This window comes from Thalassophryne amazonica, chromosome 7, assembly GCF_902500255.1.
Source record: "Thalassophryne amazonica chromosome 7, fThaAma1.1, whole genome shotgun sequence".
NCBI classification, from domain to species: Eukaryota; Metazoa; Chordata; class Actinopteri; order Batrachoidiformes; family Batrachoididae; genus Thalassophryne; species Thalassophryne amazonica.
Window position 1 is genome coordinate 47284681 of NC_047109.1, and position 19029 is coordinate 47303709.

The 19029-nt window shown below is 41.6% G+C and overlaps 1 protein-coding gene across 1 annotated transcript in view; it reads right to left on the reverse strand.

The window, feature by feature from the left end:
• The window catches only part of myom3 (myomesin 3), a 362966-nt gene that overhangs the window by 79736 nt on the left and 264201 nt on the right, over window positions 1-19029 (reverse strand). Inside the window, exon 18 of the mRNA XM_034174111.1 lies at window positions 9797-9984. Coding sequence (XP_034030002.1) covers window positions 9797-9984 — 188 coding nt within the window. The remainder of the gene's footprint in view (window positions 1-9796; window positions 9985-19029) is intronic.

Below are 19029 nucleotides of genomic sequence, written 5' to 3' on the forward strand. Positions count from 1 at the left end.
TGGCTGCATTCCTCTGGTGACGTTCACCATCCTAAACCAGTGCCTTAGTGAAGGAAACATGGACAAGTTTGGCTGATATACTGCAGGACAACAGTTCAAACCAGGCAGGTGAATGTACAAGAGCTTCACTTAAAAAAAAAAGAAAAAAAAAAAAGGGAAAAACTGTTTCCATTTTCTAGTAAAACGAGATTTAAAGCAAAACAATATGAAAATACTATCACGTTCACACAGGAAATTAGGTAGTAGGAATCTTTCAAAATATTTATCCTCACAGCCCCCATTTTTTTTACATTGTATTGTGAAATTGCTTCTCTCTCAAAAAAAAAAAAAAAAAAAAGAAAAGAATGATTTTCAATTTTATAATATAGTTGAAAATTCCCCAAAATATTGGTTATAATCGAGCATTTCTCTCTCTCTGTTTCTTTGTAATCTAAAAATGCCCTTTTTTGCAATGTTTGAAGGTAAGGAGTGGGGGAAATCCTGGATTTGCTCTGTCATATAGGATCTGTTTTCCAAAAGGTAATGTTTTTGTGCTTGGCCCACTCCCCACCATTCCACCAAATTTCAAGAAAACTGGTTCAGTAATTTTTGCATAATTCTGCTAACAGGTAAAGATACCAACACAGAAACAACACTGAAATGATAATATCCTTGCCAAAGGTTTAAAAAATAGGTGCTACAATCAAAGAACAGGTGCGTTACATTTGTTGGCGGAGGTAGAGTAGGTGCTCTCCAAGTCTCATTCTCATTTTAAAAACATAATCCGAATTAAATCCCATGACTTAGTTTTTAACATTCCTGACCTACTGTAACATGTGTCCTATTGTAGTTGGGGACACTTTGGGCCTCAGAAGATTTTCAAATTTCATAGTGGGCAGCAGCATTTCTGAATTTGGGAACAGAGGATGTGGGGGCATTGCAGGAGCTAATTTATCCCAAAAGGTGGAGCTGCATGTTCTCATCCAAGAAACAGGTCTACTAGCATCAAGCCTTTTTTTTAACCAGTCCAAACTATACAATACTATACAATGGTTAAGCAATTTAATGTCTTTCTCTCCATTTTTCTCCTGAAGCTTAAAACAACACATGCACGGAACATGTGTCTAATTAAGCAGCACCTGTAATCTCTGTGAGACAGGTTAAAGATTCAACTTTGCTCAAAGTCTCCATGGACACTGCTTGTTGCCTAGTGACACAGCAACAGTGGATGCAGCAGCTTTCCACAGTATTTCTATTATTGTGAGGAAACTGCTAAGTGGAGAGATAATACATTTCTGTAATTATACAAATTAAGGAAAAACACTTATTGTTAGCGGTGCCTAAATCTCAAAGCGGCAAGAATCTGCTCTGGCTTCTTTCATCTTCCTTCCTTATTTTCGTCGCACATGGCTGGGGGTGAAAATGTGAAACGGAACAATTAAAATGAATAACTGAATAAATTACAGATAAAGAGTGCAAACATACAAAAAGAGCTCTGATACCAGCAAGACTATGAAGATTCATGCAGGCTTTATTTCCACGTGAAATACAGCTTGAACAGATTTTTGACATGGAAGAAAAGAACAGCACAACTAGAGCGGCACTCCTTAGAGCCTACACCCCCTCCAATGCCATTACTACATCAACTCTTAATCTCTGTCTAGGTATGACTCTTAATCTCTGTCTAGGTATGGAAGCAAACTGTGTACAGTTTCAGTAATATACACTGGAATAATATATCATAGTCAACAACAAACAACAAAAAACAGAATATAAATTTGGAGATTTTATTTAGAGTTTCCATGGTTCAGAGGCGAGATGATGCTACGCATAATGTGTGTCAGAGAAGAGATGTAAACAATGAACTTTGATACCCCATCACACATATGCTGATTGAGGCCGAATTGCGTCAGATTGACACATCCGGCCACAATCGGGAAATATTGAGGTGCGTGTGGTCTGAAGACCAACGGACGGCAGTCTGTGATCATCTAAATATTTGGTCCCATTCGCTCAGCTGTCCCAAGTGTGTTGCACATGTTCAAAACACTGTTGGTGCCATCGAGATGCGACGCACATCTGACAGTGGCCTATACGCAGTTTTTGCGTCATCTGATCGCAGTCTACATATTCTGAAGGCATCAAAACAGCATCTGAAATGAAGTGATCATGGTTTATTGAGCTCTGAGATCGATCGATCACAGCAAAGCCTGCCGGCATGTTGTGGGATGTCCTCCTCCACTGGACCCCGGCCAGGGAGGGCAAAGGCAATGTTGAAATGTAATAACATGCATGTGGTGGGCATTCATCATGTACAGTGGGTGTGGACAGCAGTGGGTGTGGACTGCACTCAATCAAACCAAAAGTACAGTGTGCCGCTGCGCATCTCCATGGTCTCATGCGCAGTAATGCATCATAGCGCACGTCAGGCATGGAGCTGAATGGATCTCACTGCTGTAATATATACGTTTTTACCTGCTCACCATCTCAACTCTGTAGGAGGTGTGATGTGGAACTTTATTGCCAGGCCGTGACAATATTTTAAACATGAAACTCACCTCCAGCATGGTACCAGGACAGCGCAGAGTGCAGAGGATCCAAACCACAGCCTGTAGTGAAAAGCCTCTCACCAGGCTGCTGTGTGTTGCAAATAACCATGCAAAAATTAAATCCCATGTGATAATCCAAAGACTTCACGATGTACTGACTTGCGTTGTGCTCCTGAAGTGAGCAAAAAAGAGTGTGTGTGCAGGGCGCACATGCGCGCGAGTGTGGGGCAGACATGTGTGCAGGGCGCACGTGTGCAAGTGCCACTGGACACCTTTGCTGAAAGTTTGTTGGCAGTGGGCCAAGCAGTCACACCATGCGTCAGATACAGCTTTGACACATATGGCGTGAGTCCGGTCCATACGTTGGTTGTAGTCCGATGTCCTGTACTGGCAGGGACTGTGCAAAGGGAGGAACAAGCACTCCCTCCCACTTTGGTCCCATATTTGCCATCCAGACATGTGGACATCGGGCAGTCTTCAGCGCCTGTTATGGCCGTCTGACAGCAGCCTGTGCCATCTACCTGTTGTCCACATGTGCTTTCAATGCCATCGTGCAGGTGTAGACAAGGTAATCTGGATGTGTTTTGACACGGCTGACCACGTCTCTTTTCCTCCTGACTGCATCCGATTATGACAATATTTGCTGTTTTGGCCTGGTTCCTGCACATTCTTGCTATGTGTGACGGGGCTTTAGCATCTTCTACTGAATCTTCCCATTTGCTTGGGGGTTACTAGGGTGCAGTTGGCATGGTACGCTGCTGCCACTGCCAAGGATAGGAGCAGACTGCACGCGTGCATATCATCCACGTAGTAGAGTATGCGATTGACTGCATCCCTACAGGACCTGCCCACCTCCCAGGACCTGAGGCGAGTAAGAAAGATAGTGGCCGATCCCTCTCACCCAGAATACAAACACATTGTCATCCTCCCCTCTGGCAGATGGCTGAGGTCCATCAGGACTAAAACCTCAAGACACAAAAAGAGCTTCTTTCCATCCACAGGTAGACTAATAAATATGCGAGTTCCCCATTTACTCTCCCTCCCCACTTCCACAAAGTACAGATTGGTCATCCGTGCACTGACAGGTACTGTACTCCAATCATATGATTTTGCACTATCCCATCTCATTACATTATATTTATTTAACAGTGAACATAGTCTTGCCTATTTGACTCTTTTACTTCTTACAGAAGTATTTTTTTCCTTTCTTTTTGATATTTTTGTTTATGCACCAATGATACCAGATCAAAGTCCTTGTATATGAGAACTTACTTGGTAAAAAATTATATTCTGATTCTGATTCACATGCTGATTTGGAACAGGTTGTATGCTGGATGCCTTTCGTGACAAACGTCCAAATGTACGGTCAGTTCTGCAATCAGTTGGACAGTTGCAGAGTTTTTCAATTTTTACCGCTGTACACCACCACCATGAAATTAAAATAATCAAGATGTGTTTGTATTGTATAATTTTAATTTTCATTTAATGGGCGGTGGTGATGGGGAGTTCTCGTCAATTAAAAACAAATGAAAACAGCGTGGTACTGTATGGTAAATCTATCTGGAGTAGGCTATTCTCAAAAACTGAAGAAATGTGCAATAAGGATACTCATGAGGGAAATCACTAAGACAGTTATGTCAACTCTGAAGGAGTCATTGGCTTCTGTGGCTGGAGAAACAGCACATAGTGCAAATTTTGTCTGTTGCATCACGTTATACAGCTTCGTGATGAAGTGGCATAGAGAAGGATTTTCTTGAAAAGAAGAGGTGAAATTTCAGCTACAATTTGGGAGAATGCACATAGGAGACTTGAGTGTTTTATTTGATCTGTTTTATTGTGTGGAAATCCTTTTCTGTTTCACTCTACCTTGGAGCTGTCACTGATGATGCAACAGAAGTTGCACTTGGCACTATTTCTCTTATTGCTGTGCCTGTCACTTTAAATAGAAACAAACTGCTGCTTCCCACGCCCTATTTCCATTTTGATGTGGCGCCTCACAGAATGAACAGGACTGTTATGAAATGTTTGCTGCAGACTTATTTGGGTATTTGCTGAGCAACCTGCCCTTGAAACTTTGAAAAAGTTTGTGTTGGGTATAGTGCCTCAAATTTTTGTTGAAAGTCTAACACTGAGTGTAAGAATAAACGTGCCTGTTGGTAATGAAAGAGTAGAGAGTAGTCCTTACTAAACCCTTCTGGCCCAAGAGGTGGTTATTTGGTAGTTTTTTTGTTTTTAACCATATGAAATTGTTGAAAGTCCAAAAAAAGTGGCTACAATTCAAATTCAGCAGCTTGTCATTCAGGCACTTCCACTTTTTTTCAGAAGAGGATGCAACATATTTGTTGTATAGGTAATCTGAATATTACAACCCCAATTCCAATGAAGTTGGAACGTTGTGTAAAATGTAAATAAAATGGAATACAATGATTTGCAAATCCTCTTCAACCTATATTCAATTGAATACACCACAAAGACAAGATATTTAATGTTCAAACTGATAAACATGTTTGTTTTTGTGCAAATATTTACTGATTTTGAAATGGATGCCTGCAACACATTTCAAAAAGTTGGGACGGGGCAACAAAAGACTGGGAAAGTTGATGAATGTTCGTGCAGGCGACACTGCATTAAAAACCGACATCATTGTCGTTAGGAACACTTCAGAAAACCATTGTCAGTTAACACAGTTCGTCGCTACATCTACAAGTGCAAGTTAAAACTCTACCATGCAAAGCGAACGCCAAACATCAACAACATCCAGAAACACCGCCGCCTTCTCTGGGCCTGAGCTCATTTGAAATGGACAGACGCAAAGTGGAAAACTGTGCTGTGGTCTGATGAGTCCATATTTCAAATGGTTTTTGGAAATCATGGACGTTGTGTCCTCCGGACAAAAGAGGAAAAAGGCCATCCAGATTGTTACCAGCCCAAAGTTCAAAAGGTATGGGGGTGTGTTAGTGCCCATGGCATGGGCAACTTACACATCTTTGATGGCACCAACAATGCTGAAAGGTACATCCAGGTTTTGGAGCAACACATGCTGCCATCCAAGCAATGTCTTTTTCAGGGACGTCCCTGCTTATTTCAGCACGACAATGCCAAGCCAATGCCGTAGTAAAAGAGTGCGGGTACTAGACTGGCCTGCCTGCAGTCCAGACCTGTGGCCAACTGAAAATGTGTGGTGCATTATGAAGCACAAAATACACTCAACAAAAATATAAACGCAACACTTTTGGTTTTGCTCCCATTTTGTATGAGATGAACTCAAAGATCTAAAACTTTTTCCACATAGACAATATCACCATTTCCCTCAAATATTGTTCACAAACCAGTCTAAATCTGTGATAGTGAGCACTTCTCCTTTGCTGAGATAATCCATCCCACCTCACAGGTGTGCCATATCAAGATGCTGATTAGACACCATGATTAGTGCACAGGTGTGCCTTAGACTGCCCACAATAAAAGGCCACTCTGAAAGGTGCAGTTTTATCACACAGCACAATGCCACAGATGTCGCAAGATTTGAGGGAGCGTGCAGTTGGCATGCTGACAGCAGGAATGTCAACCAGAGCTGTTGCTCGTGTATTGAATGTTCATGTCTCTACCATAAGCCGTCTCCAAAGGCGTTTCAGAGAATTTGGCAGTACATCCAACCAGCCTCACAACCGCAGACCACGTGTAACCACACCAGCCCAGGACCTCCACATCCAGCATGTTCACCTCCAAGATCGTCTGAGACCAGCCACTCAGACAGCTGCTGAAACAGTCGGTTTGCATAACCAAAGAATTTCTGCATAAACTGTCAGAAACCGTCTCAGGGAAGCTCATCTGCATGCTCGTCGTCCTCATCGGGGTCTCGACCTGACTCCAGTTCGTCGTCGTAACCAACTTGAGTGGGCAAATGCTCACATTCACTGGCGTTTGGCACGTTGGAGAGGTGTTCTCTTCAACTCTATGCAAAGGAGATGTGTTGCACTGCATGAGGCAAATGGTGGTCACACCAGATACTGACTGGTATCCCCCCCAATAAAACAAAACTGCACCTTTCAGAGTGGCCTTTTATTGTGGGCAGTCTAAGGCACACCTGTGCACTAATCATGGTGTCTAATCAGCATCTTGATATGGCACACCTGTGAGGTGGGATGGATTATCTCAGCAAAGGAGAAGTGCTCACTATCACAGATTTAGACTGGTTTGTGAACAATATTTGAGGGAAATGGTGATATTGTGTATGTGGAAAAAGTTTTAGATCTTTGAGTTCATCTCATACAAAATAGAAGCAAAACCAAAAGTGTTGCATTTATATTTTTGTTGAGCACTCAACAAAAATATAAATGCAACACACCAGCCCAGGACCTCCACATCCAGCATGTTCACCTCCAAGATCGTCTGAGACCAGCCACTCGGACAGCTGCTGAAACAATCGGTTTGCATAACCAAAGAATTTCTGCACAAACTGTCAGAAACCGTCTCAGGGAAGCTCATCTGCATGCTCATCGTCCTCATCGGGGTCTCGACCTGACTCCAGTTCGTCGTCGTAACCGACTTGAGTGGGCAAATGCTCACATTTGCTGGCGTTTGGCACGTTGGAGAGGTGTTCTCTTCACAGATGAATCCCAGTTCACACTGTTCAGGGCAGATGGCAGACAGCGTGTGTGGTGTCGTGTGGGTGAGCGGTTTTCTGATGTCAATGTTGTGGATCGAGTGGCCCATGGTGGCGGTCGGGTTATGGTATGGGCAGGCGTCTGTTATGGACTAAGAACACAGGTGCATTTTATTGATGGCATTTTGAATGCACAGAGATACCGTGACGAGATCCTGAGGCCCATTGTTGTGCCATACATCCAAGAACATCACCTCATGTTGCAGCAGGATAATGCACGGCCCATGTTGCAAGGATCTGTACACAATTCTTGGAAGCTGAAAATGTCCCAGTTCTTGCATGGCCGGCATACTCACCGGACATGTCACCCATTGAGCATGTTTGGGATGCTCTGGACCGGCGTATACGACAGCGTGTACCAGTTCCTGCCAATATCCAGCAACTTCGCACAGCCATTGAAGAGGAGTGGACCAACATTCCACAGGCCACAATTGAAGGAATGTGTTGCACTGCATGAGGCAAATGGTGGTCACACCAGATACTGACTGGTATCCCCCCCCAATAAAACAAAACTGCACCTTTCAGAGTGGCCTTTTATTGTGGACAGTCTAAGGCACACCTGTGCACTAATCATGGTGTCTAATCAGCATCTTGGTATGGCACACCTGTGAGGTGGGATGGATTATCTCAGCAAAGGAGAAGTGCTCACTGTCACAGATTTAGACTGGTTTGTGAACAATATTTGAGGGAAATGGTGATATTGTGTATGTGGAAAAAGTTTTAGATCTTTGAGTTCATCTCATACAAAATGGGAGCAAAACCAAAAGTGTTGCGTTTATATTTTTGTTGAGTGTATTTATTGGCACCCAAGTTGTTGGGAAAGTGTAGTGACACGGACCCACAACAGGGGGCGTAAATTAACGGACAATGGAAGGAGTCAAATTATAACACTTTACTGTTGTGAATGACACAACCAAACACAGCAGATTACAGAATGTGCAAAGTCAATCAATAAAGGTGTTGTGTGGGCAGGCTCGACGATAGGAGACACCCGTCTGGAAACGAACCGGAACCACACGATTTCCACTGCCACCGAACCTGAGGAATACTGGAGCCGCCAAGTCCCGAAGTCCCCAGGTGGCCACCGTCTCAGCGTGTCGAATCTGGTACTGCTGGCAGAAAGCAAAGACAGTCAAGTGTGGGTGTGTGAACACCCAGCAATAATCCTGGTGGGAATTCCACCTCCACCTCTCACTCAATACTTGCAGCGCGTCCTCAGAGGAAAAAGAGTGCCGTATTGCACAGCCTCCACAAAAGGACCGGAACTCCTGCAAACACTCACAATAAACAGATTCTCAATATTACCACAAAGGCTGAGGATATTACCTCTAGATGAAGATGATATCTCGGCAGTGTGGTGGAGGTGTCTTCTTGCTTTTATTCCAGATGTGGATGATTAGTGACAGCTGTCACGGATGATGGGTGACAGCTGTCACCACGGCTTGTTCCTGAGGAGGCAGCGTCCTCTCGTGCCTGAAGCCCGCACTTCAGGCAGGGCGCCCTCTGGTGGTGGGCCAGCAGTACCTCCTCTTCAGCGGCCCACACAACACAAGTATTAAGATACATATAGGAATGTAGTAAGTGTATCATCCCCATGTGAATGCATACTGCCCATGACCTTCCCTGTGTCATAATTGTAGGTAGTAGACATAGTTCTATATTATTTTGCAAATAAACATTGACATATCTCACAGTTCTTTGGTCCAAAACTGTTTTTACTTTGACGGTTAACCAGCTAACAGCTGTATCAACCAGTTTGGCTTATTACACCAGCACACAAATAGGTAGCACATGTCGGGGTATTGTTTTTGGCCCTATGTGTCTGTCTGCATATGACCAAAATAACTCAAAGAGTTATAATTTGATTTGGATCAAGCAGTGGAATGACAGCTAATGCCAAAGTGGTTTGATTTTGAGAAAAATCAAATCACTGTAAAGGTGGTCAACTAAAGGTTTGAATGGTGGGTTTGTGACCAGAGCATCTTTGTTTCAGTTCAGACATTAAAATCAGTATTGTAGTCCCCAAGGTGCTCCCAGTGTATTGATGAGCACCTTGGATTGTAGCATGCTGACATTGGTGAGTAAAATGGTAAAGATGAGACAAAATTATAAAGTGATTTCTCTGCAATGGAGGGTGCTATAGAAATGTAGTCCATTTGCCATTTTGAAGGACTGGTTACGAGGAAACACCAATATGCAGTCATATATTAGCTTTTTATTGGTCACATGCTTTTTGACCTTGGGTGATCTTGAAAGGTCAAACTCAAGGTTATAACTGCTTAACAGTTTAGAACCATTATGGATTAAACATGGTGGAAGACTGGTGGTTTAATCAACTACAAATTGGTTTTGTGGAAAGATTTGATAAAATGTCAAGGCCACACACAACCAGAGATTATGATAACACTTAAAATGAAATCAGATGAAGGTATTGCACTGTGTGAGTATCCAGTGTAGTTTTCCATTTGTTTTCCCAATATTATGTATGAGTGATTAATAATTGAAGAGATTTACTGACTTTCTTTAGATTCTAGAGTGGTTTGTGATGGAAAAATAAGAACCACTGCACTATGCCATGATCACATCATCAGACAGCTGCACTGACCTTAACCTGCCTTTCTTTCACAGGTTTGATATTGACCTCCCTCCATGTGTCCGTGTCCTTTTGCCTCTGCTCAAGATAGTAGCCACGCACAGGTGCCCCGCCATCATCTTTTGGGGCCCTCCAGGACAACACCATCTCTGAGCCTGTGCACAGTAGCAGCGCAATGGCAGAGGGACGCGAGGGCACATCTGGGCAGAAAAATACATACATGGTTAATGCAGGAGAACCTCACTGGGCTAAACAGACTTGTAAATGTCAGTAAGTCCCTGTCTAACAGCGCCCATCTCATGTTACAAATTCAGAGGCATACATTAACCAAATCTCACATGTGTATGAAAAAAGCATTCATTTCCTACTCCATTTTATCATACTGTGTTTTATTCTTCACAATAAACTGGAATTCAGCCATTTATCTCGAGGTAATGGCTGACTGGCAGAATAGATATGAGAATTGTCTGGCTGTGAGTGGCAGCCAAAATGAGTCATCACTCCACTGTGTTGCAGGCTGCAGAGAGCAAATTATCTGAGAGTGCAACACAGGAAGTCAGAAGGGTCAGAAGCTTATCAACAGCAGCATCTCATCCCATCTCCATAGCCGGCACAACAGGAAAGAACATCCATCAAATGTAGATACTTGTGTATGTAATTCAAGTCTTTGTGCTGAATGTTACAGGACAAAGTGTGTGGAGGCCGACATCAACAGCGAGCACAGCATCAGTGGAATATGATACAAATAGCAGTTGTTTGAAGCTTTTCTTTCTTTCCAACTAATTTAAAATTGCTTCTAGCTTGTCAATAAAAATGTAAAGATTTACAGACAGTGCTATAGAGTTCTATGAGGTTCCACAGGGGTCTGTCTTAGGCCCTCTGCTTTTCTCCCTTTATATAGCACCCCTTGGGCACATATTGCAGCGTTTTGGGATTACCTTTCACTGCTATGCAGATGATACTCAGTTATACAAGCCGATAAATGCTGGTAATCTCGTTCACATAAAATCCTTAGAAGATTGCATTGCAGCAGTGAGAAGTTGGATGTCTAGAAACTTCCTACTTTTAAACTCTGATAAGACTCAAATGATGGTTCTTGGTCCATTGAGACATCTGCATCAATTTGACCAGTTAACGCTCAGCCTCGGCTTGTGTGTCATACATCACACTGACAAAGTGAGGTACCTTAGGGTAATTTTGATCCTTCATTGTCCTTTGGCCTCCACATTAGAAATATTACTAGGACTGCTTTCTTCCACCTGCAAAATATAGCAAAGATTTGTCCCATCCTGTCTATGTCTGACGCTGAGACCTTGATCCATGCATTTATCTCTTCTAGATTGGACTACTGCAATGTTCTATTTTCTGGTTTACCACAGTCTAGCATTAGGGGTCTCCAATTGGTTCAAAGTGCTGCAGCCAGACTTTTGACACGAAGCAGAAAATACAACCACATTACACCCATTTTGGCATCCCTTCACTGGCTTCCTGTCCCAGTGAGATCAGATTTTAAGGTTCTGCTACTAACCTATAAAATAATTCATGGACTGGCACCTCCCTATCTAGCTGACCTAATTAAACCTTACGTACCGGCCCGGGCTTTACGTTCTCAGGGTGCAGGACTAGTTTGTGTCCCTAAGGTGAATAAGTCTGTGGGTCACAGAGCTTTCTCTTATCGTGCCCCTGTTCTGTGGAATGATCTCTCTGTGTCAATAAAACAGTCAGATTCTGTGGAGATTTTCAAGTCCAGACTTAAGACGCACTTATTTTCCCTTTCATATGGCTAGCATACTGGTACAGTTTTGTTTTACGTGTTTTACTCTTTTAATTCATTTATTAGCAATTGGACTGGGCTTCGGCCTCAACTTTACCTAAATTCTGGGTGTTTTAGTGAAGTTTAGGGCTAGTAGCTGGCAATCACCTTTGTATTTCTTCTGTTTTTCTTGTTGTTTAATGCTGGCAAATTATACAGTATTTCTTGTCTTTCTGATGCCTGATTCTGTTTTTTCTCTCTGTTTAAGGTGCAGCTCCATCCAGAGATGGGAGTTGTATTTGTGTTGGCAACCCTCCTGTCCTGTGCGCCAATAGCATTTCTTGTATATTTGTCCGTGAATTGTTCTGTGAATTGTTCTGTAATTTATGTTTGTAGCATGGCCCAAGCAGAGGGTCACCCCTTTGAGTCTGGTCTGCTTGAGGTTTCTTCCTCAGAGGGAGTTTTTCCTTACCACTGTTGCTCTGGGGGTTGGTAAGGTTAGACCTTACCTGTGTGAAGCGCTTTGAGGCAACTCTGTTGTGATTTGGCGCTATATAAATGAAAATAAATTGAAATTGAAAATTGAATTGAAATTTATTGATTGACAAATAAACATTATGTTACCATGATTTACTTTTTCATGTAAATATCCCACCAAATTTATTTAAAAAAATCATCCAAAATTTAACTACTTTTGAAATTTGTATGCTGAATTTTCTTTACCTTCATCACACATTGTACACATATAGGTATGTGGCATACACATACATACATTTTTATCCCAAATTATTCTACTTTACAAATAATCTTTCAATGTTTGGACACTTGTATTTCCATTTTTGCAATTTCCACTTTTTTACCCCTACCCACTCATTTGGAAAATGTCAAAAAAGTTCATTCTAGACCATTATTATTCAGGAAGTCGGGGTGGGTGGCTCCATTCTGTCAAGCAACTTCCGGTTTGCCACTGCGTCTGATGATTAGCTAAGTGGGAACACAGTACGCTAGAAGTGTCCAAACATGACTAGCTTTAATTGTTCAGTTCTTGGGTGCCACAACAACTGGAAGAAGAGGAAACTATCACTTTCAAAACAATGTTTTGAACATGGAAAGTAGAGATCTGAGCGCTGTGGATGAACATTTAACTTGTTCCCTCCTCCATTGAAAGACGAGGATCTCCGGTGCTGGCTAAAGGCACTGAATTTGAAAAATCCACCTAAATGTCCCTGTGTCTGTTCTTTTTATTTTATGGAGAAAAAACCCACACCACTGGATCTTTACCCAGAGAAATGGTTGGACTACGGATGCTTGTGAGATAAATGGGTAAGCTGTGTTTGTAGCATTAGCTGCTATCTTATTTATTAATTTTCTGGTGTTTGATACAACCAAGCACTGCAGGAAATATTAACGTTACGTAATCTTGGCATTACGGTGGTACTACTTGTCAGGTACTATTTTAACTCCTCATTGACAAACCGTCCACGCTGAGTGACAACACAAAGTAGTTAAAAATAATCGTGGGCCACTTTCTCATGTCATCTTCCCACTCTGTTATGACCCGTGGGTGAGCCAGAGTTGATCCCTCTGAGCTTCTCAAAAAGGTTTTTGTTTCTACCCATGTAATATCTTCCATAGTTCTATACTGAAAATACCACTCACCGGAAGTGTTAAGACAAAACAGAAATGCCTTGTTGTAAAAGTGGGTGGGGCTGAGTAAGGTGAATATTAGCATATGGCATCCTATGGCATTATGAATAAATAAGAGAAGTATACACTATAGAACTAGAACAGTACTTTGCAGTTATAATGAATTTTATAGTCTATTGAATGATAACATGTATTTGATTTTTTATTAATTTACATATAGCAATATGGTAGACATATATAATATAAATAAACACATACAGTGAGGCAAATAAATATTTGATCCACTGTCGATTTTGCAATTTTTCCACCTACAAAGAATGGAGAGGTCTGTAATTTATATCGCAGGTACACTTTAACTGCGAGAGACAGGATCTTAAAAAAAAAAAAAAACTAATCAGAAATCACATTGTATGATTTTTAAATAATTAATTTGCATTTTACTGCATGAAATAAGTATTTGAGACATAGAAAAACAGACATTAATATTTGGTACAGAAACCTGCAGTTCCTGCAGTTCTATGACCAAGTTTGCACAGACTGTAGCAGGGATTTTGGTCCATACAGATACAGATTCCATACAGATCTTCTCCCGGGGCTTCATGTACAAACCAAGCTTATGCACAAAAACCTGAGGTATGCCCGCCTCTATGTCCACGTGCAGATGTATCAAATGTGTGGTGTGTCATGCAAAAATTCTGGCTGCACATTTCTACAGCTATTGTGCCATCTCCGATATGTACAAGTGACGCAGGGAACCGTTAATAGTGTGAAAACAAGAAGTCATCAGAGTGATGTGCACATCAGAGACACACTGATGAACATTAAACACACCCACATGTTTGCAGTTATATGGATGGATATAAAAGCACATGCAAAGTGATGTGTAAAATGGCACTAACAGTGGCTGTGTTAGTGTTGCTAGAGGACCTTGCAAATGGTGCAATCCAACGTGAGCGGGTACGCAGGGAACATGAGGATTTATTTCCAAATGAGGATAATTTGCTCTGAAGCCGATTTCGATGACCAAGGCTACTGTGACTGAAGTTGTGCGCAGAACTACGGCCGGGCCAGAGCGCAAAACAACGAGGAAGACCCAGGGGTTGTCTGTGCCCACAGAGGTGCTGACCACTGGCTTCCTGGCATTAGGGACATCCCAGTATGAGCTGGCTGATCGGTTAGGCATGTGCCAGTCAACATCATATAACAACATTACAGTGCATTTTGCAATGAGAGCCAGTTTCCCGAATGTAATCGGAACCATTGACTACACACATTCACTTTAAAGGTGCCATCACATGAGTTTGTTTCTGTTAAGAGGCAATGTTTTCATTCCATCAATGTTCAATATATGTGGTTACTAAATGTGCATCAGGCAGCTGGCACTAGGCAGCCATGGGGGGCCTGCTTGTGTTAAAATAGTTATTTCGTGTATTGTTCTGATCAAAAACCAGCGCGGGCACATTTGGGGATGTGTGCATCAATATATTTTTATTATTATTAATGTCTTTTTATTTTTGCTGTGATGGTGAGCTGCAGAGCTTCTTAGCAGGCTTCCCGTGTTCAGTATTTGTCAATAAATGCGTATTTAAGTTGTAAATGTCACACTGTCATCGGAGGCAAGCCGCACCTTTTTAACATCAGTGTGTGCGTGCTGTTCTGCGTGTCGGCCTCACACACTCACGCTCTGTAGCTCCCACAAACATTTTTCCCAGTTTCATGATTAATCCATTTAACAGAGTACTAAATAAACTGTCCCTGCATGTCTCCACGTAATTTCCAGTCATCTACAGTATAATTTCTTTTCTATGTTCATGTTGTCTGATGTGATGTCGTGGGAAATCCCTGCTCCAAGGGCCTATTTAAATGAGATTGCATATTTAAATAGGTCGTGGCCAGGAAGGAGTTTGGTTCCACGCTCACTTCCACGTTCAGTGGGATGTACAAACAGAATGTGTGTGAATTCATGCCTACACACACTTTCATACATCTATACATACATACATACATATATTTGTGCTTACGCCAGATTCAGAGTTTTGGTGTACACCAACTTTTAGTAGAAAGTCCACGCAAGTCTTGTACATGAGGCCCCAGATCGTTGAGGTTTCAAATTTCAGCTCCTTCCAAAGATTTTCTATTGGGTTCAGGTCTGGAGACCAGCTAGGCCACTCCAGGACCTTGAAATGCTTCTTATGGAGCCACTCCTTAGTTGTCCTGGCTGTGTGTTTCCAGTCATTGTCATGCTGGAAGACCCAGCCATGACCCATCTTCAATGCTCTTACTGAGGGAAGGAGGCTGTTTGCCAAAATCTCACGATACATGACCCCATCCATCCTCCCTTCAATACGGTGCAGTCGTCCTGTCCCCTTTGAAGAAAAGCACCCCCAAAAATGATGTTTCCACTGTCATGATTCCCATTGGGACAATGTTCCTGGCATTGTTCTCATCCTCCAAACATGGCGAATGTAGTCAATACCAAAAAGCTTTATTCTGGTCTCATCTGACCACATGACCTTCTTCCAGGCCTCCTCTGGAACATCCAGATGGTCACTGGTGAACTTCAAATGAGCCTGGACATGTGCTGGCTTGAGCAGGGGAACCTTGTGTGCCCTGCAGGATTTTAAACCATGGCGATGTAGTGTGTTACTAATGTAATCTTTGCGACTGTGGTCCCAACTCTCTTCAGGTCATTTACCAGTTCCTCCCATGTAGTTCTGGGCTTTCTCAGAATCATCCTTACCCCATGAGGTGAGATCTTGTATAGTGCCCCAGTCCGAGAAAGATTGACAGTCATCTTGCGTTTCTTCCATTTTCTAATAATTACGCCAACATTTGGTGCCTTCTCAACAAGCTGCTTGCCTGTTCTCCTGTAGCCAATCCCAGCCTTGTGCATGTCTACAATTTTGTCCCTGGTGTCCTTAGACAGTTCTTTGGTCTTGTCATGGTGGACAGATTGGAATGTGATTGATTGAGTGTGTGAACAGGTGTCTTTTATACAGGTAACAAGTTCAAACAGGTGCAATTAATTCAGGTAAAGAGTGCAGAATAGGAGAGAAAAAACTAACAGGTCTGTGAGAGCCAGAATTCTTGCTGGTTGGTAGGTGGTCAAAGGCTTATTTTATGCAATAAAATACAAATTACTTATTTAAAATCAGACATGTGATTTTCTGAATGTGTTCTTAAATTCCGTCTCTCACAGTTGAAGTGTATCTATTGATAAAATTACAGACCTCTCTATTCTTTGTAGGTGGGAAAAACTTGTAAAATCGATGTTGGATCAAATGCTTATTTGCCACACTGTATCTACCAATTAATTCAAATTATTCATGCTTTTTATACTTATGTTCTACTAGCTGAGTTACCCATTCTATGCACAGGCAATAGAGATTAATTTCATCCATGTCATTGTACCTTTCATGTCACTTTAGTTAAGGTGTATTAAGTTGCATTGCATTGTGTGTATATTGTCATCATTAATTTTCATCGAGCAATTTGTGACATTCATGAGACTCAAGTGAATGATGATAAAAGGTGATAGCATGTCATATCACTGCAATGCTCTGGTATGCCCGTACACAGCAGATACATTTTAAACTGACAAAAAAACATGTGCCTTAACTCACACATGCCACGCACTGGCCCGTTCAGATTGTAATTAAAGTGCACCCTAGCCAGCTGCTACTACGTAGTAAGTAAAGTCTGATACTTTCTACTTTCACACACACACACACACACACACAACACACACACACACACACACCACACACACCACACACACACACCACACACACACACACACACACACACACACACACACACACACACACACACACACACACACACACACAGCCACCTTATATATTAGATCATGAGTCAGTATTGTCATTTTCAAACCTTTGAAAATGTGAATAGCATGTAGCTGTTCAAACTAATCTGAGGTATCTGTAATAACAGTCTCTGTGTAGCAGTAATCCATGATAAATCATTTATAAAGCACAAACTCTTATTATCCACATCATAATTTACTCTCAGTCATCATCCAAAATTCCACATATCCATAGTTTGGCTTACATTCTAAACTTAACTAAAGTTAGCTACTGTTATGATGGGAATAAAATAATAAAAATAGAAATAAATAAGTAAAACAATGAAAACTACATAATATGATCATCTGTAGGTAAATCCCATTTCCTTTAGGTGGTTTCTTACAGTTCGGTCACAGATGTTGACTCCAGTTTCCTCCCATTCGTCTTCCTCATTTGTTTTGTTGTGCATTTTCGATTTTTGAGAACATATTTGCTTTAAGTTTTCTGTCTTGCCGCTTTGATGTCTTCCTTGGTCTACCAGTATTTTGCCTTTACAACCTTCCCTGTTGTTTGTATTTGGTCCAGAGTTTAGACACAGCTGACTGTGAACAACCAACATCTTTTGCAACATTGCGTGATGATTTACCCTCTTTTAAGAGTTTGATAATCCTCTCCTTTGTTTCAATTGACATCTCTCGTGTTGGAGCCATGATTCATGTCAGTCCACTTGTGCAACAGCTCTCCAAGGTGTGATCACTCCCTTTTTTAGATGCAGACTAACAAGCAGATGTGATGTGATGCAGGTGTTAGTTTTGGGGATGAAAATTTACAGGGTGATTCCATAATTTATTCCTCAGAATTGAGTGAGTCCATATTTTTTTCCTCTGCTTGGTCTAAATAAGTAACCGTTACTGACTGCCACAATCTTTTTTTCTTGATTTCTTATAGTGTTTCTTAAAGCCAGAAAGTTGCCATTTGAAATGACTTTAGTTTTGTGTCATGTCTGTGATCTGCTTTTTTTCTACAAAATTAAACAACTGAATGAACATCCTCCGAGGCCAGTGATTCCATAATTTTTGCCAGGGGTTGTAGTAACACACTTAAAGGACAAACTTAGTGGGTAGGGGTAATAATATGGTTTCTGTGTGGTTGTCCTCCAATTGCCCTGCATAGTGTTACAGGATGGTCAAAAACTAAAATGCTATAACCTTTGTCAATGTTTCAACATTTGATGGCACAGAATGGAGAAAAGAGAGCATATTTTTTTTTAAAAAAGGTGAATTAAAAAAAAAATTACAACCCCAATTCCAATGAAGTTGGTACGTGCATAAAATGTAAATAAAAGCAGAATACAATGATTTGAAAATCCTCTTCAACCTATATTCAACTGAATACACCACAAAGACAAGATATTTAATGTTCAAATTGATAAACTTTATTGTTTGTGTGCAGATATTTGCTCATTTGAATTAATTCCTGCAACATGTTTCAAAAAGTTGTGACAGGGCAATAAAAGACAGGGAAAGTTGATGAATGCTCAAAGAACACCTGTTTGGAAACAGGTGAGTGTCATGACTGGGTATAAAAGGAGCATCCCCAAAAGGCTCAGCCGTTCACAAGCAAAGATGGGGCGAGGATCACCACTTGGTGAACAATTGTGTGAAAAAATAGTCCAACAGTTTAAGAACAATGTTTCTCAACGTTCAGTTTTTAGGAATTTATGGATTCCATCATCTACAGTCCATAATATAATCAGAAGATTCAGAGAATCTGGAGAACTTTCTACACGTAAGCGGCAAAGCCGAAAACCAACAATGAATGCCTGTGACCTTCGATCCCTCAGGTGGCACTACATTAAAAACTGACATTATTGTATAAAGGATCTTACCACGTGGGCTCAGGAACACTTCAGAAAACCACTGTCAGTTAACACAGTTCGTCACTACATCTACAAGTGCAAGTTAAAACTGTACCATGCAAAGCAAAAGCCATACATCAACAACATCCAGAAACGCCGCCACCTTCTCTGGGCCCGAGCT